Source organism: Coniosporium apollinis, assembly GCF_000281105.1.
Source record: "Coniosporium apollinis CBS 100218 chromosome Unknown supercont1.12, whole genome shotgun sequence".
In the NCBI taxonomy this organism is placed as follows: domain Eukaryota; kingdom Fungi; phylum Ascomycota; class Dothideomycetes; genus Coniosporium; species Coniosporium apollinis.
Genome location: NW_006913274.1, coordinates 478,826 through 493,172, shown reverse-complemented (window position 1 = coordinate 493,172; position 14,347 = coordinate 478,826). Strand labels below are relative to the sequence as shown.

The following is a 14,347-nucleotide window of genomic DNA, read 5'->3' as shown; positions in this document are numbered from 1 at the left end:
GTTCTACCTCCGTGCGGCTATGTCTATCGGTAGAAGGACGAGGGCTTTCTCTCTTGTTCCGCCCAAGAAACCTGGACGGCCGAGCTTTGCCATGAGCTGCATGGTAGCTGGCGGCGCATAGTGCCGGCAGTCGGCTTTGAGCTCGCTGAAAAGCGAAGCGTGTTCGGAGCGGAAGTAGGAAGGGTGCTGACGGGCAAACGAGTGATGCGATAGAGCGTGTACCGGACATGCTCCTATTGTATCAACGCTCTCTCGGAGGTGATGCGGCTCAGAATAAGGTCCGCAGCATCGGGGAAACATACAGCCGAATATCGGATTACAAGGGTGGACATAACAGCAAGCAAGCAAGCAATTGATGTGAACTCTTAGGAACCCGAAATAGCAACCGATCAAACGAGGCCGAATATTGGCAAACTCACTCGGATTCAAACTTCGATCTGGTCCGCGAACCCTAAGCTTCGTGGACAACGCCCCTCAACTTCCGCACATCTACCATAGCTGTGCTAGGCGCCTAATCTTCCACCTGAACTCGTAAAGCGCAGCTACCGGACCGGTCCAACAACAATCATGGCGTCGCTTTCTCTTTTTGCCGTCCAGGCGATCCTGATCATGTCCACCGACGATTCATCCCGCATTCTTGCCAGATAGTCAGTAGCCCTATGATTCCAAGCCCGAGATCCGTCTACCCGACCAAAGCTGACCTTCTTCAAAGCTATTCGCCTCCGCACCCGCCTACTACGCCCGCGCACTCGACCAGTTATCCAGGAGCCAATCCGTACCCCACCTTAAAAGACCAGAAGGCCTTCGAGAAAGGTCTGCTAGAGAAGACCGCCAAGTCAACCCAAGACATCATTCTGTATGACAATCGGATCGTGCTGTTCAAGACGGAATCAGACATCCAAATGTTTGTGATCGGAAGCGCGGAAGAGAACGAGATATTGCTCTACAGTAAGGGGCGCTCCACTCGGAGCCGTCGAAGGTCGATGCTAAGCTAGCTCTAGATGTGTGTCTAGCGTTGAGGGACGCGCTAAATATCCTCCTCAAGTATGCTCCTCTTGGCTCTGTCTCCTTGCGGTTCTAACGCCCCCCAGAAACTCTGTCGATAAGCGGACCATCATCGAGAACTACGATCTCGTCTCCCTTGCGATAGACGAGTGAGTCCACACCACCTTAATAAAGCCACATAATGTACTCACTTCACAACAGAATCTGTGACGACGGCATTATCCTGGAGACTGACCCGGTGATTATAAACTCGCGAGTCAGCAAGCCGCCTGCACAGGACATCACGACTGTACGAGGCATCGACCTTTCCGAACAGGGTCTCCTCAACGCATGGGATGTGGTCAAAAGAGAGGCTCAGAACCGGTTACGGCAGGGCCTGTAAGGTTTGTATGAGCATGGATTGAGCATGGCGTTCGAGGCGTTAGATGGCAGGCGTAGGAAAAGCACGATAGATGCCGCACGTGATTTCACTCGGACTCATAATCCGCACAGACAGCGCGGACTACCTTACGTAGGCTGGCATTGTGGAAGATGTTCTAACCGACATGGTTTTTTGCCGCAGATGGTGGTGGTTATCTGAGTCTGAATTTTCTTACAGTCTATCTTGACCTCTTACTGCCCCTCCCCCCTCGGGCAGCAGGCTTCTTCCCCTTCCCCCCACCCTTATCCTTCCCTCCGCCGCCCCCACCGCCCCCACCACTCAGCACAACCCTCACCTTCCCCACAGGCACAACCCCAAACACTTCCGCATCCCTCCATCCCCTAATAAGTTCCACCTCCCTCGGCCAAATCCTCTCCGGATCCTGACTCGCCTTGTCCACGATCTTCGGATCCTTCCCAGCCGCGTCCCACCGCCCCAGAATCTCCTTGACCGCCTTGCCCTTCTTCGCCGCGCCCGGCTGCAGCTTGACTTTGTACTTATAGTTCGACAACGCCGACCACGGCGCGCAGACGGGGATGGCGGAGAGGATCTCGTCGCCTGGCAGTGAGCGCCCGACCAACGCGTCTAGGTTCACTAGTGAGAGCCTGACGGCTTCGTCTTCGCCTTCGTCGGCCTCGTGGTCCTGGTTTGAGAGTGCGGCGCGGCGGGCTTCTTCGGCGGCTTTACCGGCGGCTTGGGTGCGCTGGTGCTGTTCGCGGCACCGCTGCTTCTGGGCTGCGAGTTCCTCTTCTTTGAGCTTTTGCTTGTCGGCGCCGGATAGCGCTACGGCTGGGTCTTCGCCGGTGGAGGGCTTGGAACCGAGGAGGCGGAGCGCGAGTGCGCGGTCTTCCTCGTCTTGGTCAGCGTATTTTGTTGCGAGCTTTTTTGCTTTGCCGCGTTTGCCACGTGGCAAGGGTCCCGCTTTGGCGGTGGTGGGAGCGCCGCCTGTTGAGCTCGCTTGAGTGACCATATCATCGGCTCCAGTGGCGTTGTCCGTGTCGGCTTCGTTGTCTGTTGTGGGCTGCGTTGTTGGCGTGGAGGAGTTGGGGTTACGAAGGCGGCGGCGTTCGGCGGCTGAGAGGTGACGGTGTCCGCCCTTGAACGAGATAGTAGCTGCTGCGGAGCTCATGGCATTTTCTGCGCGCTCGTCGTCTTCATCATGAAGGTCTTCGGCATCGCTCTCGTCTGGCTTGGCATCTTGTTCCGGCTGGGTGGCTGGAGTGCTATCGGACTGGAGAGGGTTGCTGCGTGCCTTTGAGCTGTCCTCTTCATCCTCACTATCGTCTGAATCCGTCTCAAGCTTTGCGTCTGGGAAGTCCTCGTCGCTGTCGCTGTCGCTTTCTGCAGTTTGCGGCTCTTGCGCAGCATCCACCTCCGTTGGACCATCATCAGCGACGGCCACGGAGGCGCTGTGAACATCCTCTGCAACCGTCCTATCCTGGAGCCTATGTTTCGAATGCCTGGGCTTACTCTCCTCGCTGATTTCAAAGATGACTGCGAACCCGAGCAGAAGCTGAGCTGGCGGCAAGTAATTCTTGGTCCCTGAGACTCTGAACTCTCCAGCAGGTAAGTAGTCACCGTTTGATGCAGTTTTGGAAACTTGGTCAGAGTTAATCCACCAGGCGGACATTACTGCTTTCGATTCCCATGCTGTCGATGTGCAGATCGAGTAGCTGCCTGCTTGCGATAGGGTAGAAGGGGGTATTGGTGCGTCCGGTGTGGAAGGCTTGTTTTTGATGACCATGTGGGCTGCTCCTTGCAAGTCTGCATGAACATACACATCGCCTTTCTTGAGATACCGATTGTAGAGGATGTCGTCCTGCTGCGCGTCCTTTCCACCCAGGACTAGGTACCCATCCGAAGAGACGAAATAGTTGAACTTCTCAAACCACCACGCCTTTCTTACTGGTCGTAGAACATCCTTCTCTTGCTTCAACCCTTTCTTTAAGTCTGCCTCAATCTTCTTCTCTGTGCTCTTCAACGCCTTGGAGGAGGCCGCCATCGTCTTCTCTTCCTTTACCGCAGCTACCCTCTTCTGATCGTAGTACTGTCGGGCATTCGCATACGCTGACAGCCCAAGGTCGATATCCACTGTCAAGCGCTTGTCAACTGGCTGTGAGGTCTGCTTGTTCTTCCGCTTCGAGTCCTCCAGTTCCTCCTCGCTCTCCCCGTTCTCGCTCTCCGTCTCTTCGCCTTCGAAATCTTCCTCTTCCGCAAAATCGAATTCGGGGAGCAGCAACGTCGCAGTGTTCTCATACAGCTTCAGCGGCAGTTTAATCATCTCAGCAACGGGGTTCCGCCTCTTCTGCTCGTTTTCGATCAAGCGCGCTACATCCACCCAATCCATACCCTTCTCAATTAGGCCGTTGATCGCAGCTTTTGCCTCTTCGACGCGGTCTAGATTCGCTTCGATAGCCTGGGCCTTCCGCACGTTCAGCTCTTGAACTTGCTGTAAGCCTCCTAGGCGCTTCTCGTGATCCTGTCTTGCCTGTGCGAGTTTCTTCTTTGCAGCGTCCTCACGTTCCTGCAGTTTTGATTCTAGCTTCTGGCCCTCTATCGACGAGTAGAACTCGTCTACGGTCTTGTTGAACCCCTCAAACTCTAGGAACTTGTTCGAACGGTCGTCTTCGAACTGCTTTGGTCGGAATGGGTGGAAGTCATCGTATATTAGATTCTCCCTGGATGAACCATCGGCACTCTCGCCATCACCACCTTTAGTTCCTGTTGACGGCTGCTTCTGCTTCGCTATTATATACCCTTTCGCCGTTTCCGCGCCCGTGATCTCCTCAATTACCCTCCTCGCTTCCTCAAGCGCCAGCATCAGCTTGTCCAACAGCAGGTCTTCTTGAAGCACCTGCTCCGGCTTGAGAGTAGTATCAAAGTCCACAACTCTGAGCGCGTGGTCAACGAGCATAGGCGGGAACTCCATGATCGAGACTGCCAGCGCCTTCCTCAACGCGTCACCCGCCTTTGTTTTCTTTTTACCAGCCGCAGCATCCTGTTGCTTCGCGCTCGCCTTCTGCAACCCCTCAATCACCCGCTCCTTCGTCAGCGGCGGCACGCCTCCATAGTTCTGCCGCAAGGTGAGATTGTACTGCAGCCCCACCCTCTGCCGCTCATGTTCCGCGCCCTCGCTCACTTCCCGGAACAACGCGATGATGTTCAGGTCCCGATCTGTGAGAACAAGGTTGCCGGCGGCATAAAACTCGAGAAAGAGCCTATATAGCCCGTCGCTGAACTGGAACTCGATTATGCGGTCGGTCCCGACTTGCGCAATGGAGGTTACGCGCCGGGTCTTGAGGTACTTACGGAGGCGCGTCACGAAGGGGGAGGGAGCGGCGGCGGTGCTGCGCGCGAAGCGGGTCAGGTGGCATCTGAAGCCGCTGTCGATGAGGAGTTGTTCGCGATGATCGGGCTTGTGAAATTTGATGAGGAAGATGCGCTGGTTATCCGGTTAGATGATTATGCCGTGGCACACCCCGGGGGAGTTGTTGACATACGGAAGAGAGGTCGTAGATGTTGGTAACACGTAAGGAGGTGAGACTATTCGAGAGTTCATGAGCGATGACCTGTGAGGAGTTAGATCAGATTCCGGCCTGTGCATGCGTAGGGAGACTTGCCTTGACATCGAGAGACGAGAATCTCTGCTTCATCTTGTCGGGTAGTTCGCGGGTGGTGGGTACTTGTTCGCCGAAACTCGAGGATGAGATTGAGTCGAATCTCAAACAAGACGTCATCGGCGCAGGAGGTTCTTCATAGGGCTGACTCTGCCCCTCGGCGGGGCTTTCCGCGTATTTTCTGTATCCGCTTGGCACGTCCTAATTCTTCACTGGTTTACTTATTCTACACACATCTCACCTTCACAGTAATCATTCAGGACCCTAAGCTTTCTCACCCTCCAGATTGGGCAAATCTACCTATCAATTCCTAGATCGAAGTAATCACATTCGCCGAAACGGGAAGATATCCCATTCAAAAACCTCAGATAAAATACCCTGGGTCTGATCTAATCCTTTCAACCTACTTGAGTTTCGAAACATCGCCTGCAGGCGTCAAGTCTATAAGCTTTGGGTCGCGCCTTCTACCAGTATGGCATCTCTAAATACGCAGAAGTACTATGCACTGGTTGATATGGGTAGGTATGTTCTCGGTTCGACATCTCTTCACCTCGAAGTCCTTCTCGTGATGTATAGAGGGCAATGAGACATCGACCAAGAGCTTGGAAAGCATGGCTATATTCTTCAGAGAAAATGAAGTGTAGATGAAATGCGCATAATGGCAGGCCGGTCTCGCCTCAAGGCTGATTACTCCCAGCAATGGCATTCGCTTTTCCATCACAGACCTCTCACCTCAGACGGCCCGGATGCTTCCTACAGTCTACCTAGATCGTATGGATGTATCACTCTACGAAGTTCAGCACGAGAAGGCCTCGGAAGGTCGTGTTCCTATCCCTGATGAGGTGATAGGCAGAGTGGTGGCTGCTACTCAACGCTTCCAGACTACGTGCGAAGAGTTTGGGACGCCTCCTCAGAACATCTATATCCTGGCCACTGAGGCAACCCGCGTAGCTGCCAATTCGGAGACATTTCTCCACCGCATACATGATGCTACAGGTCTGCGCGTGGATCTGCTGTCAAAAGAGGTCGAAGGCCGCTTTGGCGCAATGGGCATAGCCAGCAGTTTCTCCGAGCCTCGAGGACTGACTATGGACCTCGGTGGCGGCAGTGTCCAGCTCGCCAGGCTTGCAGCTGACAATACAGATGTTGTGCTGCGAGAGCCAAGTCCCATAAGCTTGCCTTACGGCGCTGCCGCGCTGACTCACCTCCTAAGCGGAGCATCAACAGACCAAGCGCGGGACGATCTTAGGCGACGCATCTGCAAAGACCTGAAAGATGCTCTAACCCGCCTGGATGTGCCCATTGCTGGCGAAAACGAAGCCGGACCCTCCCTCTACGTCTCGGGCGGCGGGTTCAGGGGCTGGGGCTTCCTACTCATGGAGCAACACGCCATCCAACCCTATCCTATACCGCTGATCAACGGCTTCCATGTAAACACTCAGACCTTTCAATCCAGCGTCTCGATCCAGAGTAACTTAGAGAAGGCCGCGTCAGATGCCAAGGTCTTCCGCGTGTCTAAGCGGAGAGCCGCGCAGGTCCCCGCCGTGGCTTTCCTCATATCCTGCTTTGCCGAAGCCTTCCCGAGCATCAGCAGCGTCTACTTCAGTCAAGGCGGCGTACGCGAAGGCTGGCTTTTCGACAAGCTATCACCGGAGGCAAGAGGGCAGCATCCGCTCGTTGCAGCCACGGCTGCAAACGCTCCGCAACATTATAACGAATTACTCGACCTCTTGCTGAACTCTATGCCCCTAGAGCCATGGCGTTTCGACCCAGCTGTGCCTGCAAAACCCATCCTGCAAGCTTTTGTCCAGATGCTCAACGTCTACTCCGCCCTGCCGAAGGACCTTCGCGCCGCCAGCGCGCTGCACTCGACCATCTCGGGCGTCCTCGCCGGCGCACACGGTGTTTCCCACGCTGATCGAGCACTTCTCTCTTTAATACTGTGCGAGCGCTTTGGCGGAACCAAGGCACTCAGCGCAACGGACCAGGACTTGTATGAGCGTCTGGCTCAGCTGATCACGCCGGCTAATGGCTGGTGGTGCAAGTACCTTGGGCGTGTAGGCGCGGTTATTGGGGCACTGTATCCTGCCGGTACTTATAAAGAACAGAGATTGCTCACGAGAGCGGATTGTCGCGGTGACAAGATGGAGCTGAAGTTGTGGATGTGTCAAAATGCTTGGGAACGATACTCAGAAGCTCTGGTAAGTGCTTGTAGTCCTTGACTTTACTACCTCTTCACCGCTTGGCTTCCTCAAATGGAGAGTTGTACGTTGCTGCACTAGAATCAAGCTGACCTCCGGCGTTAGCCTGCATGGCTTGAGGTAGTTCAGGACGCTGCCGAGAGCATAGAGAAGGTCGGAAAGAAGAAAGAGAGGGGTACGGCTGGGTATCAGGTGGAAGTAGAGGTCATCGCAGAGCGTAAGACTCGCTCCGAAGTAGGCGGGTAACTAAACAGCCATTCGCGATGACGTAAAGAGTCTCTTCAGATGAAGTCAAGCCGAAAGGCCGACGCGGACAGACATCTACTTTAGGAATCGAATGAAGAGGAACATTCAGAAGAAAGCTTGCTTCAGCCGGCCTCATGAGGAAGCGGAATTTGGACTCTGCCAACACCGGAGGGAGTCCACTCTTGCAGCAGCTACAGATGTACAAACAAAAGAACGCCCGGATTTAGCCCAACAGGGTCTTTCTACATCTAAAATCACCCGCCTATCTGCGCCATAAAATGTAACCAGCAACACACAACATAAACACGTCCAAAGCCGGACACAGGAAACGCGTGCACTGCTATCCACCGATTTCGACGGTCCTTCAAACTTACGGCTCGACCTTAAACCTCATCTTGACGCCCATAGCCGCCAGCTCAACATCCAAAAACCTCAACACGCCCGGCACCGCCACGACCGCCACATCCTCGCCTCCCACCCATCTAATCCCCGATCCATCCTCCCAGACCTCACTCTTCGGCTCCCAGCCCTGCGCCCTCTTCGCACACCTCCTACACCTCGTAACCCCCGTACCCTTCCTGCCTCTTCCATACTCATTGACCGTGGGCGTAGTGCCCAAAAACGCACCACAGCCCCTACACAGCCACGCGCGCGCGTAATCCGAGCAATTCATAAGCCGATCCTGCAGCAAGAAGGCCGTGCCATGCGCGAGCAACGCATCCCTCTCCATCTCGCCGACGCGGATGCCGCCGCCCTTCTTCCTGCCCTTGATCGGCTGGCCCGTGAGCGCGTTGTTCGGGCCCGTGGTGCGGACTTGGTACTTGTCGTTGACCATGTGCCGCAGACGCTGGTAATACACGACGCCGATGTAGATGTCCGCGTGCAGCTCCTGGCCCGTGATGCCGCTGTACATGGGCTCGTTGCCGTAGTAGTTGTAGCCCGCCTTGCGGAGCTGGTGGCCGAAGAAGTCGACGGCCGTGTGTTGCTCGCTGAAGCGGAAGGGCGTGCTGTCCTGGGCCAGCCCGTGCAGCGCCCCGGCTTTGCCCGCCAGCGACTCGACGAACATGCCGATCGTCATGCGCGAGGGGAAGGCGTGCGGGTTGATGATGACGTCCGGCACTATCCCGGACTCGCTGAAGGGCATGTCGGCCGTGGGCCACTTCTGGCTCATGACGCCCTTCTGGCCGTGGCGGGAGGAGAACTTGTCGCCGATTACTGGGGAGCGTGGGATCCGCAGCTTGATGGAGAGGGTTTGGCAGGGCTCGTTGCCCGTTTCGGAGCCGATGATGCGCACTTCTTCCACGAAGGCTTGCTCGCTGTCTTTGTAGCGGATGAATGAGGTTTCGCCGTCTTGGTTGATAAAGGCTTTCTTGGAGGCGTCATAGGTTACGCTGTGCGTTGCGGCGATGATGTCGCCTTCTTGCACCATGAGGCCGACGTGGGGTAGCCCGTCTTCGTCGAGCTTGTCGCGCCATTGTGCGCGGATTAGGCCGCCGGGCGCGAAGCCGAAGAGCTTGTTGATGCTCCTCGTCCCCCTAGCAGAGCGCCCGTTCTCGTTCAGGTCGATCTTCTTCGTCTTGTAGATTGTGCCGTGTCCGAAGCCGCGCTCGTGGGCGGACTTGTTGAGAATCATAGCGTCGTCCATGTCGTAGCCGGTGTAAGATATAACGGCCACGACAGCGTTCATGCCGTTGGGGAAGTTGTCGAGGCCGTACTCATTATGCAGCGGCGGCCGTACAACGGGAGTTTGACCAGTCTGCAGGCGGTAGGTCTTATTGTCGGTGCGGTAGCGGAGAGCGGTGCCCGGTGTGCCCATGGATTGCTTGCCCATCTGGCACTGGTACATGTTCCGGGGAGACTGGTTGAAGTCGGAGAAAGGAGTCTGGTTGGCGACAATGGAGAGGATATTGGTGGGGTCGTACTCGACGTGAGTGGACTCGCCGGACTCGACTTCTGGCTCGGTGCAGGCAATGGACATGAAAGGTTGTTCGAGCGGACCCACAAAGTCCTCCTTATCTAGCGGAAGGTACTTCACTGGCCGGTACATACGTGCTGCTTGCGAGAACATGTACACACCAGGATACTGACCGCCGTTCGAGTTGGGGATGTAACCAATCTCGAGCTCGCGTGGAACGTTGTGAGTGCCTTCAACTTTCCAGTACCGTAATGTATCTCCAATGACCTTGGCCTGCTTGGGGGAGCAGAAGCCGAGGATCCTCCCGTCTAATTGCACTACCACGCTGTCTGCCAGTGAAGCCGCTGATGCATTGCTGACACCTAGCTGAGCGACTAGTGAGGGCACCGCGGACGCGTCCACAGCATGTGTAGCGAGCTTGCATTTATGTGCCAGATGGTTCAGCAGCCCACAAGGGCTGCCGTCGGGTGTATGTACAGGACACAGGAAGCCCCAGCTCTCTGGTAACAGCTTTCGAACGGTCGTTGTCTTGAGCTCCGCGAAGAAGCTACCTCTGTGCACCATTCGGAAATGACTGATGAACCGGTAGAAGTTAATCTTTTCTGCAACAACTGTATAGCCGGATGTTTGTTGTAGGTCGAGACCGCTGGGACTGACTAGGTTACCCGTGGACATGAAGTACTCCAGGGCCTGGCCAATGTTCTCGTTCGTTTTCCGTAGGATTTTGGGTATGAAATCTGTATTAAACTTCTCAGAGTCAAACGTTGCCCAGTTATTGCTACTGCACCAATCAGCTGCCGCGACTCGTATCGAGTTCATCCACTCCTCTATTCTTTCTTTTATTATCATGCCATATAGGGAGCCTCCCAGTAGAATTTCTTGATTTGATACCGCATCTATGTTGTCGGCGGCACACTCCCCTTCGACAAGAGCGTACAGCTTGCGTGTCATGAAGAGCAGCATCTTGAACTTGTCTGCGTCTTGGCTTTCCGCAACACTGAAATTTCCAAGATGGGGAAGCACGATCTTCCTGAGAAACTCAGTACCGACATCTTCATCAGTCATATCTTCCGGAACTCCTAAGACAATTCTGAACTTGCTTCCAAGGTAAGCTCTTGTTTTGGCTCGCCCACGGATGTTGTAAGCCTTGTATGTCCGAAGTAGTAGCTCGACTCGGTCCGTAACGAACTGCTTTTCTTGTAGGCCTTTGGAGCCAGCGGGTCCGACCAAGCCCTCAAAGATTTCCCGGTCATTGGTCTCTACTAAGGCCTTCATGATCATCATTACCGGCACCAGGTACTCATTCTTCCTCCATGAAAACCGGAATGTCACATTACCGTCGCTCAGGTAGTGTAATACATTCGTCTGCGAGGTCTGGTCCGGCCGCACCGATCGAACTTGCACGCCATATTTCGTGTAGGACGATCCGCGGTTGACAAACGAAGGCCGAATGATAGCCATGGCGTAGTTTCTTCTGCCGACGACCAACATCCGAATGATCTTCTCGATGCCGTTGACGATAAAGTACCCTCCCAGCTCTTCAGACTCCTCTTTCGCGTACACAAGCCTCTCAGGCGGCAGGTTCTCAAGGTGGCAACGGTTACCCTATCGTTCTGCACGTCAGCTTGAGAGCTCTTGGAGGCCGGAGCCAAAGCGACATACCCGGAGCATCAAGGGGACCTGCCCAAGCTCCCTGACCAGCTCTCTCCAGTCCCCGTTGTTGACTTTGTACTCCATCCGCACCCTCAGTCTCCCCCTGTACGTGACATGCCGCTCTCTGCATTCGGCCGGCCATATCCTTCTATCGCTGTTGTTGTGCTTGTTCGTTGGGGGCAACTGGGACTTGTCCAGGAAAACCTGGCTCACCCTGACGCTGAGCCTGTTTCTTCGAGGTCGCTCCTCTGGCTTCGCGTTGGGGTCGCCGTCGAGAAAGACTTTGGTGCCTATGTCCCTCAGGGCATGTTCGAGCAGGCCGTTTTTCTCTATTATGGCGTTGAAGGAGTGGATGTGTGGGTCTACGGCCGCGACGAGGGAGGGATATGCGGTGCTGTCTTTAGGAGGGTGTTTGAAGAGGTTGTCCCGGCGCACATTGTCGAACTCTACGGACCACTTGGTGTCGGTCTTGGACGGGGCCATGGCCGTAGCGGTCGGGCTGCAGTGGCGTGTGGAGGGTGGTAAGCAGCGGTTGAGAGTGAGTTTCGAATGAGTGGCAACTCAGCTAGATCCACACCACCCGGGGTATACCGCTTGCAACACCCAAAGCAAGTGAGTTCCTAGCTGGTACCAGACCTGCAGCGATATCAGGAACCGCTTTTGCTGGCGGCAGAAAATCTCAGACTTGGCGGATCTTTATCGATACGGGCGGCGGGAACAACCGACCCGCTGCGGTGCACCTTGCACTTCGGTCCGCGCTGCTGCTGCGCCTGCAACACAAGGAACTTATCATCTGCTTGCAGCGCGAGAGACTTGCATGCTGCGCCGCGGACCTTGAGCCGCTCCGTCAAGCATCTGCTTCTCGCACATCACTCTCGTGCTAGCATTTGTCGTCGCCTGGACTGCTTTCTTTCACTGACGCTACCTATCTCTCAGCCGCTATCATACACGCCCACGCCGTCTCGGATCGCCCCGCACAGTGAGCCAGCCAGCAAGGATTCCTGGGCTGAAGTGTCTTTCAAAGCTTCAACCAACGACTGGTTCCTGTCAACCGTCAACCTTCTCTCCGAAGCACCATCTCAGTCCTCTAGCAATGGCCGGCTTCTTCAGGCGCATCTATGATTGGCTCTTGCGCCTGTTCTGGTACGCTCTGTCCTCTCATGCCGTCGCTTGTCCCACGGTTGAATGCGCTCCGTCGTGTTTACTTCCGATATGTGTGCTTGATGCAGCATGCAGGTACAGGCAAACGAGATGCGAGAAGCTGACGACTTTGGTCCGGACGAGCAGGGCGACAGAGATGGACATCACGATGATCGGCCTGCAAAATGCTGGCAAAACGTCGTTGCTGAGAGTTCTGGCGGTGAGTGCTGTCCGAATCGGGAAACCGTCCGTGCATCATCATCACAGTGGCCATCGATGTGCTGTCGCAAGAGCATGCTGACCGTGTCTCAGGGTGGCGAGTTCACTATCGAGTACGTTGTTCGTCGTTGTTCGTCGTTGTGCGATCGTGCCTCTGTCGCTCCCGACGTCGCTCGCTGGATGCTGCTGCCTGTCGCGATTGAACCTCACGCTGATCGAACGATGTAGCTCTATCCCGACGGTCGGCTTCAACATGAAGCGTGTCCAGAAAGGCCACGTCACTCTCAAATGGTAAGCGGACTCTTCGCAGTATCCGTCCGGACGCTGGGCGCATATCCTTCTAAATCTCACGTGCCTCGGGTATGGTGTCGTGACGAGTTCGGATTCCTATGGTCTTTGTGCCGGTCGCTAACAGCTCCTCATCGTGCAGCTGGGACCTTGGAGGGCAGCCGAGATTCCGGACCATGTGGGAGCGCTATTGCAGAGGGGTGAATGCCATGGTGTAAGCCAAAAACAACCGCGCGGATAACACGTGCTGACCTAGTGACTAGATTCATCGTGGACTCGGCCGATAGGGAAGCGTTGCCTGTGGCGCGTGAAGAGCTGCAGATCCTGCTCGAAAAGCCGGCCCTGGAAGGAATTCCTCTGCTGGTCCTGGGCAACAAGTCCGACCTTCCGGACAAGCTCTCAGTCGACGAGCTGATTGAAGCGCTGAACCTCAAGGCCGTCACGCACCGCGAGGTGAGCTGCTACGGCATCAGCGCCAAGGAAGAGACGAACCTGGACGCGGTCCTCCAGTGGTTGATCGCTCGGTCGGGCAGGTAGAGTGCCGGGTCCGCATTTTAGAGGTGTGCTGTGTTGCGCTCCGCCCTCGTCCAGTGCGGGTGCTGACTGGAGCGATTAGATGCCCCTTCACTACGATTCGACGATTCGTTCTACGCCTACACGACATTGATACGGCTGTCAGCATTACCCGGTATGCCTTATGATTACGAGTGACGCGAAGACTTTGGCAGTGCATCTGCCGGCCAGCGATGGCCATCTACATCTCCCCTGCTCAGCGCAACTGTTTTTCCTTAATCCTCTGCTTCTACGATGCTACGAATTGCAACGGTTGGTTTGGTGGACGCTGGTCCAGCGACTCGCGCATTTGGGTATCAGCGGCGGGTTCGGCGGATGTCGGCGAGCATATCGAGTGTTTGGCATTGTTTCATCCCATGTCTGGCGGCTTCAGGACGTGAGGTGACAGTGAGGACTGCGCTGAAGTGGTAGCTCTGCTTCTAGACACATTCCTCAGCATCTCTGGCAATCTCGGGGCGCAACAGCCCAACGGAACTGGCGCGACATGATTGTTGTGAGCACCGTCGTTGCAACGGTAAACTCTGGCTGGGCGACGAAGCAGTGAATATGAGTCTGAATGCGAATTTGCGCATGGGGTGAGCTGGCTACAAAACAGTGCGACTGCGTCTGCATTGCCAGCGCATCCATGCCCTGATTGGCCGAAGCTGCAGGGCCCGCTAAGGCTGACTTGCGCAAGCTCCATAACCCCAGTAAGATGCCAAGACACTCAATCGCGATGATGACGGCACAGACCCCGAAAGCGCGCAGCATCAAGGAAGATCAAGCTCCTTAGCAGTGGCTGAGTGTCGTCGCAGCGCATTCGCCGCTGTGCTGCTCTATCCTGCCCGTATCTCGTGAGCGCGCAAGTGGCGCGCTTGTTCGCATCTGTAAGGGGCCTCGTAAGCCAAGGGTTAAGAGTTAGAGTAAGATCTTGACAGCGCCCAGAGCACAGCCACTCAACCATTTGCCCTTAAGCAGGTGCTGCCGTCATCCCCAACTCATCGCTCCATCCAACCTCTCCCGCCGCCCACATTTACCTGCATCAGCTCGCAGAATCCTTAAACACCTGCATTGAACCCGTCTCACTACT

General features: G+C 55.5%; 5 protein-coding genes across 5 annotated transcripts; 3 read left to right on the top strand and 2 right to left on the bottom strand.

Moving 5' to 3' along the window:
• Positions 1-567: 567 nt before the first annotated feature.
• W97_03118 (uncharacterized protein) lies at positions 568-1,387 on the top strand (the record flags this gene model as incomplete). The annotated part of the gene is made up of 5 exons (XM_007781017.1): positions 568-647; positions 713-948; positions 1,002-1,044; positions 1,092-1,154; positions 1,207-1,387. The coding sequence occupies 5 exons, from the start codon at positions 568-570 to the stop codon at positions 1,385-1,387; spliced, it is 603 nt and encodes a 200-aa protein (XP_007779207.1).
• Positions 1,388-1,604: 217 nt separating this feature from the next.
• W97_03117 (uncharacterized protein) lies at positions 1,605-5,079 on the bottom strand (the record flags this gene model as incomplete). Its single annotated transcript, XM_007781016.1, has 3 exons — positions 1,605-4,868; positions 4,927-4,995; positions 5,053-5,079. The coding sequence occupies 3 exons, from the start codon at positions 5,077-5,079 to the stop codon at positions 1,605-1,607; spliced, it is 3,360 nt and encodes a 1,119-aa protein (XP_007779206.1).
• A 710-nt stretch (positions 5,080-5,789) lies between these two features.
• Positions 5,790-7,490, top strand: W97_03116 (uncharacterized protein; the record flags this gene model as incomplete). Its single annotated transcript, XM_007781015.1, has 2 exons — positions 5,790-7,244; positions 7,350-7,490. 2 exons carry the CDS (start codon positions 5,790-5,792, stop codon positions 7,488-7,490), a joined length of 1,596 nt encoding a protein of 531 aa, XP_007779205.1.
• A 370-nt stretch (positions 7,491-7,860) lies between these two features.
• W97_03115 (DNA-directed RNA polymerase I subunit RPA2) lies at positions 7,861-11,541 on the bottom strand (the record flags this gene model as incomplete). The annotated part of the gene is made up of 2 exons (XM_007781014.1): positions 7,861-11,010; positions 11,068-11,541. The coding sequence occupies 2 exons, from the start codon at positions 11,539-11,541 to the stop codon at positions 7,861-7,863; spliced, it is 3,624 nt and encodes a 1,207-aa protein (XP_007779204.1).
• Positions 11,542-12,670: 1,129 nt separating this feature from the next.
• On the top strand, positions 12,671-13,242 carry W97_03114 (arf/Sar family, other; the record flags this gene model as incomplete). The annotated part of the gene is made up of 3 exons (XM_007781013.1): positions 12,671-12,708; positions 12,848-12,919; positions 12,969-13,242. The coding sequence occupies 3 exons, from the start codon at positions 12,671-12,673 to the stop codon at positions 13,240-13,242; spliced, it is 384 nt and encodes a 127-aa protein (XP_007779203.1).
• Positions 13,243-14,347: the final 1,105 nt, after the last annotated feature.